This window comes from Paraphaeosphaeria sporulosa (genome assembly GCF_001642045.1).
Source record: "Paraphaeosphaeria sporulosa strain AP3s5-JAC2a unplaced genomic scaffold CC84scaffold_2, whole genome shotgun sequence".
NCBI classification, from domain to species: Eukaryota; Fungi; Ascomycota; class Dothideomycetes; order Pleosporales; family Didymosphaeriaceae; genus Paraphaeosphaeria; species Paraphaeosphaeria sporulosa.
The window spans coordinates 4,236,049-4,251,487 of record NW_017253361.1 but is presented as its reverse complement, the minus strand read 5'-3'; the positions used below and the strand labels follow the sequence as shown (position 1 = coordinate 4,251,487).

Below are 15,439 nucleotides of genomic sequence, written 5' to 3'. Positions count from 1 at the left end.
AACCCCTGACATCGCATCGGAAACCATGTATTTCATACGTGACCATTCACCCAATGCGGGGTGGTGTCAGTCACCACCGCGGGGACGTCACATACTTCTGCCGAGACCGAGAATGGTTCTTCAAGACCCAACAGTACCTAGGCACAGTCTGGTCCATGTGAACGGAACCATTGAAACCTAAGGCCAACTCTGAGGAAACCCTTGGCTTCGCATAGGCCTAATCTTCCCGTTCGTGTAAGAACATCGTTCTCTAGGCGGTGCCCCGCGCGCTGCGTAAGCACCGGAACGATACTTTCCGGCTCCGTGGGACCTATGACAAATGCTCGGTTCTGAGCACAACATCGTGCCGAAGGCACGTTATACATATAATTGCTTTGTCAGGGCTTGCAGATGACGCTAATGCGTATGGTACCCCTATCTCTTTTAGTTGCGAAACGCCGGGCATTTCAGCCATTGGTTAGACGACGGTGCAAATGGGGCCAAATCGGTCGGGATGCTGCGAGGTGGAACAATACGCCCAGGCCAGGTGCTCCAGCTGAACGACAAACGACCCGAAAGCGGCTAGAGAATAGTGTGTGGTTTTACACCATCGTTCTAGATGATGACGATTGGGTAGACGATAGGCTTATCGAGTCTTTGGATTGGCCACCTTGTTGAAGGATTCAGTGTTCTTTCATACGTGCTATGGGTAGGAACGCCCGGTGGTAGGCTAAGCGGCAATCGAGCTCTTTCGCGGCTGCATCTCTGGAGACATCATGTAAGCACGTAAGCTGTCGAATCTAAAAGAGATATCAGCCGCCCTGCTTCGATAGTTCTTTCTTTGTCCTTCATTACCTTACCTGCACTTCTCCGCCCTCCTTTCGACAACACCACACTCAATCAACCCAGTGGCACAAGATCCATTTGCAAGATGAGCAAGACCATTGCTGTTATCGGTGCTACTGGCGCTCAGGGTGGCAGTGTAGCCCGCGCTTTCCTCAAGCTCGATGGCTGGAAAGTTCGCGCTATTACCCGCAACACCAGCAGTGACAGCGCAAAGAAGCTCGCATCTGAAGGTGCCGAGGTAGTTTCAGCCAACACTGACGACGAAGCTTCTCTCGTCAAGGCTTTCGAAGTACAACCTCTCCCCCATGATTCTTACTCTCAAAACTCATGTAACATAGGGCGCTACCGCTGTCTTCGCTGTCACAAACTTCTGGGAACACCTCTTCACCGGCAGCTCGCCAGACGAGTCTGGTGAGAAGGAGGCCGAGCAAGCCAAAAAGCTCGCTCGTGCCGCCTCCCGGACATCCTCGCTCGAGCACTACATATGGTCCACACTTCCCAGTGCCAAGGGGGCGACCAACGGCAAATACCCTGTTCCTCATCTCGACTACAAGGCTGAGGTGAATGACTGGATCCAAAGCGATCTGCCAGACCTGCACGCAAAGACAACGTACCTCGTCCTCGGATTCTACCCCAACAACTTCGCCAACTTCCCCAACCTCAAACCGTTTGAGCTTGTAAGTAGTATACCCTGTTCTCCAAGTATATGGCAGGTCCACATCACTGATGCTTTGTAACAGCCCGGCTCTTGGGGCAAATGGGTCCAGGTCATGCCCACGCCGCCCTCGGCTGTGATCCCTGTCTCCGGTGACATCAACGTCACACCCGGACTCTGGGCCCGTCAAATCATCGCGAAGCCCGAACTCACCAAAGGCAAGTTCGTCGACATCGCGCCGGAAGTGCTCAGCTTTGGCGAAATGCTCAAGATCTACGGCGAAGTCACCGGCCGCCAGACGGGCTACCTCCAGGTCAGTGTCGAGGATTTCACCGGCGTGTGGGGTATTCCTGGAAAGGAGATTGCGGACCAGTTCACCTTTGGCGAGCAGTTCACGGGGGGCTGGGGCTCGATTGGCTCGATTAGCAAAGAGGATCTGGGCATCAAGGACGATGAATGGCCAGGGTTCAAGCAGACGCTGGAGAGCCTGAAAGACCAGTTGTGAGGGCGGATAGTATAATTTCTTCAAAATCGAACACTGCTCTGCCATGTGTTGTTTCCAAAATGCCATGTTTGTGATATTTGTTTCATTGCCTCGGTGTCTCACCCGTGCTGCACAAGACGAGGACGCAGCGAGCATCCCGACTTGCCTAAGTTCTGCAGATAATTGTTGAGAAATGGTTCTGTTCACGATGAGTATGAGAGCTTAGTCTAACACGATGACAACTGGCATTATCATCGTGAGTTCTTGATTGAGCGAAAGTCCAGACCATTTCTACACAGTTATGTTTGGTAGAGACCCATAGCCACCTATGGCAAAGGTGGTGAGACCATGTCGTAATTGTGCTCTCACTCTAACGTGTATGCTGGGTGCGTCTCGCCTCGTACCTCTAGCGACAATAAACAAATTCCTCGTGCCCTGGTCATTGCGCCTCCTGTTCTACCTTCTCTGTGTCAAGTGAAGGCGCGCAGTATAGTGTAGTCAACTTGCAATTTCCACAGATAAAGTCGCACAAAAAATATGTCTGCTGTCGCATGTATAAGGCTCACTTGCAACCTCTCTGTCACAGCGTTGAAGGTCCGGAACCCAGAGCTCGAAGCCGGAAACCAAGAGATAAAGGCCCGAAACGGAGACATGGAGGCTCGAAACCGAAAGCCGGAGGCTTCGTTGGAGCCATATCGAAGAGAGAAGCATGTAGTATTTGTGCTCATCACTGAAACATGCTCACGCAGAAACATACTGAGGCTAATACAGAACTGTTCAAGCAGGTAAGTCAGCACATCAACGGCTTTGCCGACGGTCTAATGAGACCCTATGGAGCAGCCACCCGGGTACTTGCAAAAGCCACCAGGGAACAGAGACAGCTAAGCGAAATCCAGCATCCTGGATGGGGGGTTTGGACCGGCGTTGGGAAGAGGCGAAGAGGCTGCGGCTGCAGAAGCAGGAGCTGGGTGTCTGCGAGCGAAGACGGTGGTTGATCGTAGATGTTGTCAGCTGGCATCTGGAAATTGAGCTCCCAGCTTTACGATGAATCGGTAAGCACGAGCTCCTGGGCTGGCTAGATGCATATATCATCATTAACATGACGGATCAGGTATGTTAGTAATACATATCACTGCCAATGATTTGTTCCTGGTGTAGGCCTGAATCTCTACACGTGCTTCCAGCGCTAGAAAAACAGCTCGAGGATAATTAACCTTCGTGCAGCCAACAAATGGACCTGCATAAAGCACTTCTGAGTAAGCGTTTCGTGTACTTCTATCCCTGCATCAGGGCCATCCCCCAACTTCATCTACAAAGAACAGCATTGGTACACCTCCTTACAGGGTCAACTCTCGTGATCACTGTGGCTGAATTGCTGCTTCAGAGCGATGCTACAAGCTGGACTTATTAGATACATTTATTGCCATGCAAACGTGGAATTGGTGCAGTCAGTTGTTGCTCGACGCCTGACAATGATTTTTGCCACGCTAGGTGTATACTCTGGCCATGCTACATGCTGGGCTTATCCCATCAGGACAGTGACCAGAAGATAGTCTGATCATTTGCGATCTATCGCGATTTTTCCCCCGGCTTAGCCTCTCGCCAAAGGACCCCTTGGTATTGCTCACCTGTTGGAGTCGTTTTCAATAGATCCGTCTAGCCACGTGCTCGAGGCTTCCACGCATAAGGGCCTGGTGAAGTTGGCGGAGGCGAGAAACGTTTTCAGAATCTATGTCGACTGGTCCTGGAAGAAGGGGGTTCGAGACCGTGAAGGATATGCTCAAGGCCCGATCGGAGGCGATTCTGGTCGCGGTATGGAAGAGCGAGCCTGGCACTCGCGACCAGATACGCTTTCAAGAGCAACATAATCATTATCTCGAGACGGATGCCGAGTTCCTCGAGCGTGCACACGATTCAACCACTGAGGGCCTCAGCACCCGTCAGCTAGTCGAGGATAAGTTTTTCAAGGCAGTGGAAGCTTCTCTTGGACAGCTTGAGGTCTCTAGGCGCCTCTTCGAGAGCGTGAAGGAAGAAGTGATGGCCCAGTCGGACGCGATGGTCGACAAGACAAAGAAGACTAGTGACGATACTCGCCGCCAGCTCGAACTTCGTAAGCGTGAACACGAGGCGGATGCGAAGTGACAGGATTCAACCAGCCCAGAGGATTCCAGCACCAGCCACGACATCATCGAGGAGTTGATCAAGGCAACGTAAGGCCTTCGTGATCGGCTTAACGCTTCCAAGCGCGAGCTCGAGGCTTTGAAGAGCGAATTGACCTCCGCGATCGACGCGCCATAAGCCGAGATGCCAGACGCAATGTGAACAGTCGATGATTGGAGATGGTGGGTTCGGCACGGTACTCGCAGGTCATCCTTGCGCGATATCGACTTTGGAAGAAAGCTCACCGATCTCAGGAGAAGCGAACTCGGCTCAGGTCGGATCTGCTCAGCAGTGCTTGCATATGCTGGATTGAGATTGATATGGCATGCGAGCTACAGTAACGGGAGATTTGGTTCGCGGGCTTTGCATATAACCCAAGCATCTGAATGAGAAGGAGGCTGCTAGATTCAGTAAGAACCAAAAACCCCAGCATGAATACTTATCCGCAAGCACCGACCACACGTTTATTGGGACCGAGAAAGCCAGTTGGTGTGCGCTGTGAGTGTTCAAGTGGTGCTGCGTGTGACGAGCGAGTCCGTGGTCACGTCGCGTGAAGGATTTATATCCACCTGGGCAATCTGCGTGGAGAGTGTGGTTCCATACAGAGCCATGTTTGGGAGTGGATAGCATGCTCCAGACGATAGAGACTCCGTGCTTTTCACTTATATCCTTGTGACCACTGCTCGCTCGAGAGGAAGCTGGATTGGCCGGCAGATCGATGAGCCAAACAGTCAACAAAGCAAACAAGACTGACGCTGAGTGAAAGGACGGTATCTCGATGTTTTCAGCCTTATTGGTGTTCTCCAGTCCGGCCAAATGTATATGCAAGATCATTCGATTTTCTCCAACCCTCAAGGCCCCTGTGTAACTTTGAACAAATCCGCAATAACATCCCTTACCCCCGGATTCCTCCAATCCGAGAAATCACTCTTCAACACGCCCCAACTCTCATCCTTATCTACCGTTCCATCCCTCACATAATAACTCCCCTGAATCGCCCACAGCGCCCAATCCCCATCGTTCCCCTTCACATAGTCCACAAGACATGTCAAGTAATCATAATCCTCTTGCGTCTCGATGCCATGCCGTTCGGGCGGCCCACCCGCCTGGCTGAACCCAAATTCGCTTAGCCAAAGCGGACCGGTATAGTCCTTGCCTTGCTGCAGCAGAAAGCCCGAGGTCCCACCCACCGTGACGCTCTTCCAGATGCTGCACGATTTGAATGACGCGATCCAGTTCGGGGTGAAAGTGTAGTGGTGCCACTCGTAGACAATTTTGTCGCCGAAGGGAGCCCGGTCGAGCGGCCTGGTGCGCAGGAACGAGATGTCAGTGCTGGACAGGGTGCCACCCATCGCAATGAGCAGGTCCGGGTTTGTGTCATGCACGGCATGCGCACCCTTTACAATGTAGTCGTACCACGCGTCTCGGCCCTGGATGACGGGGATCTCGCGGATCTCGTTGCGTAGGCCGATGCCCGCAACGGCAGGGTGGTTCGCAGAGAATTGCGCCATTGCGCGTAGCCCGGCCACCCAGTTTGTCGTGTTGAAGAAGCGCGAGTTGGAGTCGACGTAGCCGGGCGCTTCGTCCCACCAGCCGTTGCCGTCTTCGAGGTTGCAGCACCACGACGCTTTGCTGACGTGGTTGTCGAGTATGACGCGCAGGCCCGCGCTGCCCAGCGCGTCCACGACATGACCGAAGGCTTCGCCGACGGAGATGGTTTCGATCCAGGAGTTCTTGGTTTTCACGCGGGACCAGAGATCGGTCACTGCGTCGGCAGGCGCACCTGTGCGCGCTGCAAGCGTGGAGAAGGAGTCGGATACTCTGAGGCCTTGGTCCAAGGCCATATCGATGCTGAAGGTAAGCCGCACGCAATTGAAGCCCTGGTCTGCGACCCATTTCGCGAGCGTGTCGACAGGTTGATGTTGCAAGCCTTCGGGGAGGTGAGCTTCCATATGACCGGCCCAATTGAGGCAGCGTAGTTTGAAACGCTTGTTATTGGAATCGAGAATCCATCTTGAGGAGGTGTGAAGAGGCGCAAACTGTGCAGCTGTGCTCGCGGCGAGGAGCAGAGTGTTCAAGAGTGTATTTGGAAGCATCTTGAAGCCGAATCACTAACGACTGTCAGTGTAGAACTTAGAAAGCTTTCGCATCAGTCGCGGATCACCGGCAAGGTGTTGAGGTTATGTAGTGAGGTTGCTTGGCTGGGTGCTATTCTCGTGTTCGGACATGGGCCAGCACCATACCAGAGTACCACCTACCTTTTGCGGAAAATGCACGCATACGGACTTGGCCAATGGCAATAGCTTGCGAGCGCAGCAGTATTTGCTGGGTACCTAAACAGCCTTGTTTCCGTCCAGGGAAGTAATAAGATGTAAGTGCACAGCCTTCGAGAGCGTTAGAAAAGGCTGAGGGAAGTTTCCTGGTGCCTCTCCGTACGTGGAGAAAGGCCCGTGGTGCTAACAGACACCCATACTCTGCGATACAATCATGCGTGGGGGCTGGAGGATTGCAGCGGAGAACACTGCCGATGCTTGCTCGTTTCAACAGCGAGGAACGAGATGAGAATGCCCCGAGCGCGCGAGGCGCAGCGTGTTCCTAGCGTGTCGACTCCAACGATGTGTGTGCGAGGCATTACGGAAGTCTCGAGGAGTCTTGGCTTTTGTGTATAAAAGGCGCCTTAAATTAATTCTTTCATGGAACTCCTCGCCACAACGCCTCGCCAACAGCTATATGCCTACTGCTTGCGCTGAATCCTTTTGATAAAATTACTTTTTGCTTGAAGTTCCGGGCTTTCCGGGACCCAAGGTACGCAAGTAAATCGGACTGTAATCCTGTATGTTCCAAAAGCATCACCAATTGCCTGCTTAGTCCAACCATCTTGAGAGAGCTGTACAAGGCGTTTGTGCTGCTCCTTGTTAGGGGTTCTCCTCTGACTTCTGTGAATTCGAGGGACCAAGGGACGCTTCAATTACTCCGTGACAGTAAGGCTGTGGAACTTGAAGAAATCAGCAATTGCCTGCTTAGTCCACCCATTGTTGAAGAGCTGAACGAGGCGTTTGTGCTGCTCTTCATCAAAGAATCTCTTCCCACCTTCGTCGCCCCCCAGAGGGATCAAGAGACCATTCAAGGTTCTGGAAACGATGATACGAGAGACTCCCAAGGCATCTGCGGCTGCCAGTATTCCTCGCCCATTGTAGTATTGAGCAAACCAATTTTGCTACTCTACAGTTAAAGGGTGTGTAAACCTCGCCCTTGCAGAGCGTCGACTTCGCACTGGATAATGACCCAAGTAATGGTAAATACTAGATTTGCTAATTCCCAACGCATCTGCGATTGCTTGTGCAGGCACCCGTTTGAGTAGTCCTGTGAAATGCGGCCCATTCGCTCTTCCTAGGAAATCAGTTTCGACGTTCGCTCCTTGGAAAAGTCGGGACGCTCATCTTCGCGAGCTGTAGTTGTTTTAAAGTTTCGCCTTTTCTCTCACTTCCCCGTCTTTGGTACCGGCGCTGTATTCCTCGTCCGCAGTCCGCCACTCAGCCTCTTCAACATCGTGAGCTCCTGTCTCGCCAGAGATACTTGTTGCTTATCCTCGCCGGGCTCGCGCTGCTTCTTCTGGAAGGCCGTCATATCGGGTGCCTCAGGGCGCTCGACCTTGCGAGTCGCGGTTGTTAGAGACCTCGCTTCTTAGGGACCTTGGGAAGGACTTCTGCATGAGCTACGGTTGTATCAAGCTCTTGCTTCTCTGGTGCCCCGGAATGCCCCCGCTCGCGAGCTGCGTTTGTTTCCATGTCTCGCCACACATTGTGCTTGACGGCTTTTTGCTCTTCATTCAGATGCTTGACCCAATATGGGCGCAACGCCTCACCTTGGTGAACTACGCTGACAGGTCCAGTCCGAAATCGAGCTCGGTGCGATACATCGGGGAAAGCAACATCCTCATATGCGGGTGCTCGCTCGCTCTTCCCGAGCCACGCAGCACCTGTACCGCGCCAGCAGATGACGGATCGCGCATTTCCTTCACCGAGTACGCGGAAACCCGCAACCTCGGATGACGGAGAATCGGGCTCGTTCGGCTGCTCCCGCCAGATCTCAATGCCGTCGAACATACGTAGAGCCTGCGCAGCACGCGCGACGCGCAGCGCTTGGCCGAGATCTGCAACCTCGAGCAGCACGATCTTTGCCTCGACCTCACTCGCTATGTCAAGGATGGGCGGGTAAAATCTATCGCCTTGCGCAATACCGCTGTTGCCGGCTGTCGGCGGAGGAACCAAGGCGAGCTTTGGCTCGAAGCCTCGCACAGAACGGGTCGTGGTCTTCCAGTATCCTGATGGCGAGATGTATGGCGGATTCGAGATGAGGATGTCCCATATGTGCGGGAGCCTGGCATGGCGCAGAGCGGTCGATACTGCAATGCGACCTCGGCCTCTCGTGGCATCTGCGAAAGGGTTGGCCAGGACGTCTGCCTGCATGTAGTGGATGGAGCCCTTGTCCGCCAAAGTCTTGTCCCCGCGGAGGCGGCTGTGGTTGTGACCAGCTAGCTGCAGCGCCTTTCCCGAGATGTCGATGCCGAGGGCGCGTAGCTCGACATCAGCGCGTGCGGCATAGAGTTCGTGGTGGAAGAGGAGAGGGATGCACCCCGTGCCGGTGCAGAGGTCAAGCACGCGCAGCTCGCTTGGGAGATTCTGTGCCTTGCGGACCAGACGTGCGAGGTGCTGCACCGAGGCCGCTGTGTCCTGCCTGTCTGCGTCTTAGTCTCGCGCTGTCTCGGATGCGCCGCCGCTGCGAGACTCACCTCGGGATGAGCACACCAGGCCGACAGCGTATCTCCAGGTCGCCAAAGAACTCTGTGCCCAACAGATACTGCAGCGGCTTCCCCGACGCCCTCTGCTTCACCAAATCGCGCAACAACGCGCTTTTGGAGACGGTGTCGCCCTGCGCGCGCCGCGCGTCGGCCACATGGTCGGCGTGCTCGCGCAGCCAGCGCAGCTCGTTCTGGGCGGCGCGCAAGTCGCGGCAGGGGGGCAGGAGGCGAGGCAGAAGCGCATCTACTGCATACGCTTTGCGCAGTGCAGATGTGGAGATGCGCGGCATGTCAATCGTAGATGCATAACGTGCAGCGCGGGATGGATCGCCAGAGGGAGCGGCGACGCGTGCTGGAGCATGTTAGGAGCAGCCTCTTGCACACAGCTGCGACGTGGAATCACCGACCGTGTTACCACACCATCTTCTGCGGTGGGTGGGGTTGTTTCCGCGGCATAGACAGCTGCGCTCGTTGACATGGTCGCTCTTTCGGTTCGCGCTAACCTTATGTAGATGCTTGGATGAACCAGCAACCACGCGGCACACAACCCCAAGTACACCTTGCTTGCACCAGTTGACAACATGATACAATTCGCCACGTTGATCATGCGCACTCGCCCTTAACGTCACAGTTGCACTGGTTCCACAAGAGTCAAAGTGTTCATGATATTTCCATTTCCATTTCCATTGATCTATTCACAGTGGTGTACAAGTGAACAAATCACGACGACTTCGATTTGACCATGTCAGACACTCTGCAGGACGGCGAATAACAATCACCCAAGCGACACGTCTGCTGCGCGGAGTCGTCCGATCCTACCCCCTGAATATCATCCATGACCATCGCAGAGAGACTCAATCAGCTCTTCTTTGGAACAATGACAGATAACAAGTCGTCCACAGGGTATACCTTGGACTCTCGAACTCCAGTCCAAACGCTCTGGAAACCTATCCTAGTGAAGATGCGTCATTCCCTTCTTCTCCTCCTTTTCATCTAGCCAGTCCTGGAGACTCGCGGCGCATGCGACAGGTAGTTTGTCGTCCACTCTCCCCACGGCACATCCTTCATAGAGTCAGCCTTGGCCTCGTTCGCGGCTGTGATCGCAATGTCGTCTGCGCGAATCGCATTCTGGATATCGCCCCATCCACTGAGAATTTGACGCTCGCGGCGAGGAGCGCTCGGGGTAGGCTTGCTCCACGCCCTAGGTTTGTTGCTCGAACGCGCCTTGTCGTTGGTACAAGGCTGAGCGACACCACGAGACTGAGCGGTACCACGAGGCTGGACGGTAACACGTCGAGGCTGAGCGGTAGAGGTGGCGTTCTGCTTGTTGCGAAGATGCGGAGCGAGGCATCGGCGCGGGTCCTTTCTTGGTGCCTCAGTGGTGGGTGGGTCGGTAGTGGGAACTTTGGTGGTAGATGAGTCGGCGATGGGAGCCTTGACGTCGGCGGTAGCCACGTCGGTGGAGGGTGCCTCAAGAGTGGACTTGATGGCGGTCGGCGGAGCTTCCATGAGCAGTACAGTCTTCTTAGCGACAGTTCCGATGGTGGCCTTGGTGGTGGAAGCTTCAACGACGGACACCTCAGGGGTGGGCTGAACAGAAGTCAGAGCACTGGTGGGAACGTCGTTGTTGGGCGCCTCGGGGTTCGACTCGGTGGGGATTGGCGTAGCTTCCGTTGCTTCGGCCATGAAGGTCCAAAAGATGTAAGCGAAAGCCACGATGACAGCAACGGTGAGGAGGGCGACAACGGTAGATACGAAGAAATCGCGGCCAAGGATGGTGAAGGCGGTCATGAGGTTGACGACGATGAAGACTTGGTTCAGCGGGTGGATAGTGTGCTCCGCGATGCGGTCCAAAGCCTGGACGTCGCGGTCACCCTCGTAGAGAACGACGGCAAGATGCTCGTGGAAGCCGCCGAAAGTGGGTGATCGAGGCGAATCCATGTCGAAGGATGGAGGGTGAGATGGTGTGGGAGGTATGGAAATGTGTGAGTGGAGTGAATGGTAGAGACGAAAGGTTGGTGCGAAGATATGTGTCAAAGTGATCGATGGTCAAAACACAAATTGAGAAGATGGTATTTGAGGAAAGGTCGCAAGAGTGCGGAGGCAGCGTTTTATACTGCGAGTGAGGCGCTGAAGTGAACAGCTCGAGGAAAAGTCGACTTCCCATCGCTGGCCAATGCACTCACTCAAGCCTTAGTATTGTGACGATACTGTAGCTCCCCCAGCCTCCTCGACGGGGTCCAGTGGCCAATCTGATTGGCCCAGGGCCTCACTCGCGATGGGAAAAGGTGGGCCGTTGCAGTGTTACCGAGTGAGCGAATGGCGGCCACTATAGTAGCACAATAGCAGGCAGCGGCGCTTGCCTGTCGCGCACAATAGCGAGATGTAGCTATTTTACCGTCAATATAATCGCGGAGAGCCGTATGGACGAAGATGAGGCGCTTTCCGGCCAGCTCTTGCTGTGTGAGAAGGGAGTGAAGGGCCCTTTCACTAGTCCGTGTGACTGCTTGGTCGTCGAACGAAGTTGACAATCTCAGAGGCTTTGCGAATTTGACGTCTTGCGTATCAAAAACTGACGTTTCTTAACCATCCGGCGACTGCGGTAAACAGGTGCAGAATAGATGCGTTGTGAGTTCGCGCTATTCGCAAACCTGGGCGCGGGCGTGGGCTGTGTGGTACGTTGACTGATGTCGGCTCAATCGAGGGCAGCCGCGTGGGCGGGATATCGCCAGTTCTGAAAGAAGGTCAGACGGCTTTACGAACGAGATGCCTTTCCGCGCAGCTCTACCATAGCATGAAGTCGCTCCTTCCGCAATGAAGCCTTGGCACCCACGCTTACGGTTCCGCCTTGCCATCTAAACCGTTCTTTTCTGGCAATCCACGCTGGTCTTTCGTTCTCTTGTGGTCATATCCTCATATCCTCAGCGATAGACCTTTATGTCTCTATCTTCTAGTCTCTTTTGTGGCGCCTTCCGTATCCACATGCCAGGCTTTATCACGCTGTCAACAATGACAGTTTGCGGTCTCACGGCCATAGTGGCAACATAAAATTCATCACCTATCGATCAACGCAACAGGAATTCCATCAGGATGTCCATGTGTCAAGTGTCATCATGGTATTGGGGTCCAATGATGGGGAAACTGGGACAGCCTAAGCCGAAAACGCTCCGCGCTTCCGCCCCAATGATTCACGGGCGCAATTCCAAGAGCTCCTAATGATCCTTCCACGTGCACCAGCGACATCAAAGGAAGTTATTGAACTGCCGGAACGCCAATATCTGGTCGCTGACAACGATTCCGGCGTGGAAGGCTTCCATGAGAATGCCAGGCGACAACAATTCGCGCGAATGTGGGTTGCAAACCAGGCCATGATAGCAGACAATGTCACGACCAGCACCCTGCGCTTGCTTATACGGCCCACAGACGCACGGAGGATCCTGCATCTAATCCACCCTGTCGATTCGGGCATATGGCGATGCGCTCCTTGTCTCATCCTCAGAGGCTCAATTGAGTTGCGTTTCCACCCACTACATCTTCCCCACATGTACCTTGATAGAGTGCCAAGTCGTCTCCGCTTTAACAACACTTTAGCACATTCCCTTTGGGCCTTTGTGGGGTCCCCACAACTGCTTTTCCTAGGAGTGCACATGCGACTTGGCATGGCGTTCGGCAGATGGCTAAATGCATTCTATATCTCTGGTCTGGGCACAAGTGATCCTGGCTGATCGACACCTTTAAAAGGCTGCATCCGCGAAGCAGTGCGTCCTCACCTACTACCGAGCGTGTCGTCCTCCTTGACGTAGAAATGGCAGATGTTAAAAAAGAGACATGGACGACTCATTGGCGGTTGTTCCTCGCTTGTGGGGTCATGATCTTGAGTCCTTTCCAGTATGGGATTGATTTTGGAATGATCGGTGGGCTGCAGGCCATGGTGGGCTTTCTGCAGGTTTGTATCTTTTGGCCTACGTTGCGACGTGTGCTGACTCCAACCAGATCTACGGTTACCGTACGCCTTCGTCTCCAACAGGCTGGAATATCGCGACGGAGAGACAGCAGTTGATATCGTCCCTTATGACGCTGGGTGCCTTCCTCAGCTCCGGTACGGCAGGTCTCGTCGCGAACAGATTTGGCCGAAGAGCTTGCCTTTGGGTCGCTTGCTTAACCTGCTGCGTTGCCAATATTATCATGATGACTACAACGCACATCGGCGCGCTCTACGTTGGTCGACTCGTCATTGGATTCGCCAATGGTTATTTCATGACCTTCAGTCAGCTCTATATTCAAGAGAGCAGTACAGCCAAGTTCCGTGGACTATTCTTGACCGGTTTCCAGTTCTTCACCTCCTTCGTATGTATCTTGAGTCAAGCAGACGCCACTGGCTTACACTATGCAGGGTACTTTGATCGGCACTATAGTAGACTGGGCCACTGCAAAACGTCCAGACAAGTCCTCGTACCTCATTCCGCTCGGGCTTATCTACATCGTTCCCATCTTTCTCTCCGTCGGCATGCTGTTTATTCCGGAATCACCGCGATGGCTGATTTTACAAGGACGATATGATGAGGGAAAGAAATCACTGGATTGGCTAAGACCTGACGGGCACGATACAGCTTCTGAAGCGGCGGAGATCAGCGCCGCTATTGAAAGGGAAAAGGAGATGAGTTCCGGCGTAGGATGGGTTGACATGGTGAAGAATCCTGTTGACCGCAGGCGGACGCTCCTCGCTGTCGGCGCGGTCTCACTACAAGCTTCGTCAGGCGCAATGTTCATCATTGGTAAGGAGTTCATTTCTATGAATGACACAATGCCTTTACTGATTCCTGTTCAGCGTACAAAGCCTACTTCCTGACCATGGCCAAGGTCTCAAATCCCTTCGCCATGTCGAACGTGCTTAGCTGCATTGGCATCCTGGCCATCATCGCGAACTCCCTCATCATCATCAAATTTGGCAATCGTCGCGTTCTCCTCATGACCGGCCTTCTCGTTTGTGGTATCCTCCAGATTATCATCGCGATCATATACGACAAGCAGCCTGGAACGAAGAGTACAGGCAGAATCATCGTCGCACTCTCGTCGCTATACATGTTCAGCTACAATGGTCTAATCGCAACCTATGCTTGGCTGGCAGGCGGCGAGATTCCCACACAGCGTCTTCGCTCGCACACATTCGGCATGGCCGCAGCTGTTGGATTCGCTGGAGCTTGGCTCACGACCTTCACTGCTCCATACTTTATCAACCCGGCTTCGCTCAATTGGGGACCGCGCTATGGTTACATTTGGTTCCCATCCTGCGTCTTGGCGGCTACCTGGGTGTTCTTCTTTCTGCCGGAGGTGAAGAACCGAACACTCGAGGAGATCGATGAGATGTTCGAAGCGCGTCTCCCAGCAAGGAAATTCGGGGCGTACAAGTGTGTTGGCGTGCTGAACACGCTTGATGCGGACGCCAGGAAAAGCATCGAGAAAGAGCGCACCGTAGAGGTGCTCATGAACGAGAAGGTACAGACCGAGACAAGTGTAGCAAAGGAATAGATTGTGTGCGATTTCTCGCACCGTTGGCGAGAGATGTAGAAGTCTAATATCACTATTCACTGGCGCTGAGCACGCCTTGCCTGTTCAGGGTAGACCTGCGCTTGTCCTCTTGATCAGTCTTTCTCTGTTTCATAGTGTGAACATCCACGAGTGTCGGAGGCTGATTCATCTTGAAAACATGGGCTGCGGACCCATAGGGATGCGCTGATCATGGTAGGCAAAGTCAAGAGGTACCCCGCCTGGGGACGGAGCCGGCGCCATGCATCGCATGGCGTATGAAACGCCACACAAAGAGACTTGAGAATATCCGCACCCCCTTCGGCTAAGTCTTCTGTAGCTAAGCTGCATAGGGCTTATACCCAGGCCGGGTTTGCCTGGAAGCTTACCGTGGCTTGTAAGTCTTGTTGGCTTGTTCTAGTAACATACCCTCTAGATTGGCCAGTCGTTGCTGTTTATTGTGGTTTCGCTTCGAATGAGTCCACGGGCGGTGTCAGTCGGATCAAACTGTCTGAAGGATGTATATGCTGTGTAAATTCCCCCTCATTCCCGAAACTATCCATCATTTGAAGGAAGTCACCAAAAGCTGATCTTCCAGGCAACGGCATTGAATGCTCCAACCAAGAACGTTACTAAACTCTGCTTTACTTATTGGTGAGGTGCACAAACCGAACTGTACTAAGCGTGCCGTTGCGTGATCACACCGACTGCACCGGGACGTGACTTGAGGACTTCATTCAATGTGCGAGGCAAAATCTCTATTCAATACGCGACACGCCTTAATAGTATATATGCCTCCTCAACTAGACAGAACTCCACCCACCAATCAGTCTACAGTCCTCAGTTCTTCCGCAACTAGCTCACCACACACGCACATTTACATCGATATCAACCAACCGCCCACACGGCCACACCTGCTATCTATCATAACATCCCCAGAAGCTGTCCACTCTTCGTCCGAGAACGTCAGACCAGCGACAATGTGCAG

General features: G+C 53.6%; 5 protein-coding genes across 5 annotated transcripts; 2 read left to right on the top strand and 3 right to left on the bottom strand.

Moving 5' to 3' along the window:
- Positions 1–910: 910 nt before the first annotated feature.
- On the top strand, positions 911–1,985 carry CC84DRAFT_1083825 (NAD(P)-binding protein; the record flags this gene model as incomplete). The annotated part of the gene is made up of 3 exons (XM_018174023.1): positions 911–1,114; positions 1,164–1,502; positions 1,566–1,985. 3 exons carry the CDS (start codon positions 911–913, stop codon positions 1,983–1,985), a joined length of 963 nt encoding a protein of 320 aa, XP_018041168.1.
- Positions 1,986–4,893: 2,908 nt separating this feature from the next.
- On the bottom strand, positions 4,894–6,591 carry CC84DRAFT_495773 (cellulase). Its single transcript, XM_018186523.1, has 2 exons — positions 6,383–6,591; positions 4,894–6,235 (listed from the first exon to the last, which is right to left on the bottom strand). The coding sequence occupies exon 2, from the start codon at positions 6,218–6,220 to the stop codon at positions 4,976–4,978; it is 1,245 nt and encodes a 414-aa protein (XP_018041167.1). The 5' UTR covers positions 6,221–6,235; positions 6,383–6,591; the 3' UTR covers positions 4,894–4,975.
- Positions 6,592–7,792: 1,201 nt separating this feature from the next.
- Positions 7,793–9,215, bottom strand: CC84DRAFT_1081913 (S-adenosyl-L-methionine-dependent methyltransferase; the record flags this gene model as incomplete). Its single annotated transcript, XM_018173955.1, has 2 exons — positions 7,793–8,861; positions 8,917–9,215. The coding sequence occupies 2 exons, from the start codon at positions 9,213–9,215 to the stop codon at positions 7,793–7,795; spliced, it is 1,368 nt and encodes a 455-aa protein (XP_018041166.1).
- A 692-nt stretch (positions 9,216–9,907) lies between these two features.
- Positions 9,908–10,866, bottom strand: CC84DRAFT_1256551 (uncharacterized protein; the record flags this gene model as incomplete). The annotated part of the gene is made up of 1 exon (XM_018184634.1): positions 9,908–10,866. The coding sequence occupies one exon, from the start codon at positions 10,864–10,866 to the stop codon at positions 9,919–9,921; it is 948 nt and encodes a 315-aa protein (XP_018041165.1). The 3' UTR covers positions 9,908–9,918.
- Positions 10,867–12,730: 1,864 nt separating this feature from the next.
- Positions 12,731–14,519, top strand: CC84DRAFT_1139611 (monosaccharide transporter-like protein; the record flags this gene model as incomplete). Its single annotated transcript, XM_018176247.1, has 4 exons — positions 12,731–12,871; positions 12,919–13,272; positions 13,319–13,700; positions 13,754–14,519. 4 exons carry the CDS (start codon positions 12,731–12,733, stop codon positions 14,452–14,454), a joined length of 1,578 nt encoding a protein of 525 aa, XP_018041164.1. The 3' UTR covers positions 14,455–14,519.
- Positions 14,520–15,439: the final 920 nt, after the last annotated feature.

Coding starts and splice junctions, on each gene's coding strand:
- CC84DRAFT_495773 (XM_018186523.1), bottom strand. CDS start 6,220: ATGCTTCCAAATACACTCTTGAACACTCTGCTCCTCGCCGCGAGCACA.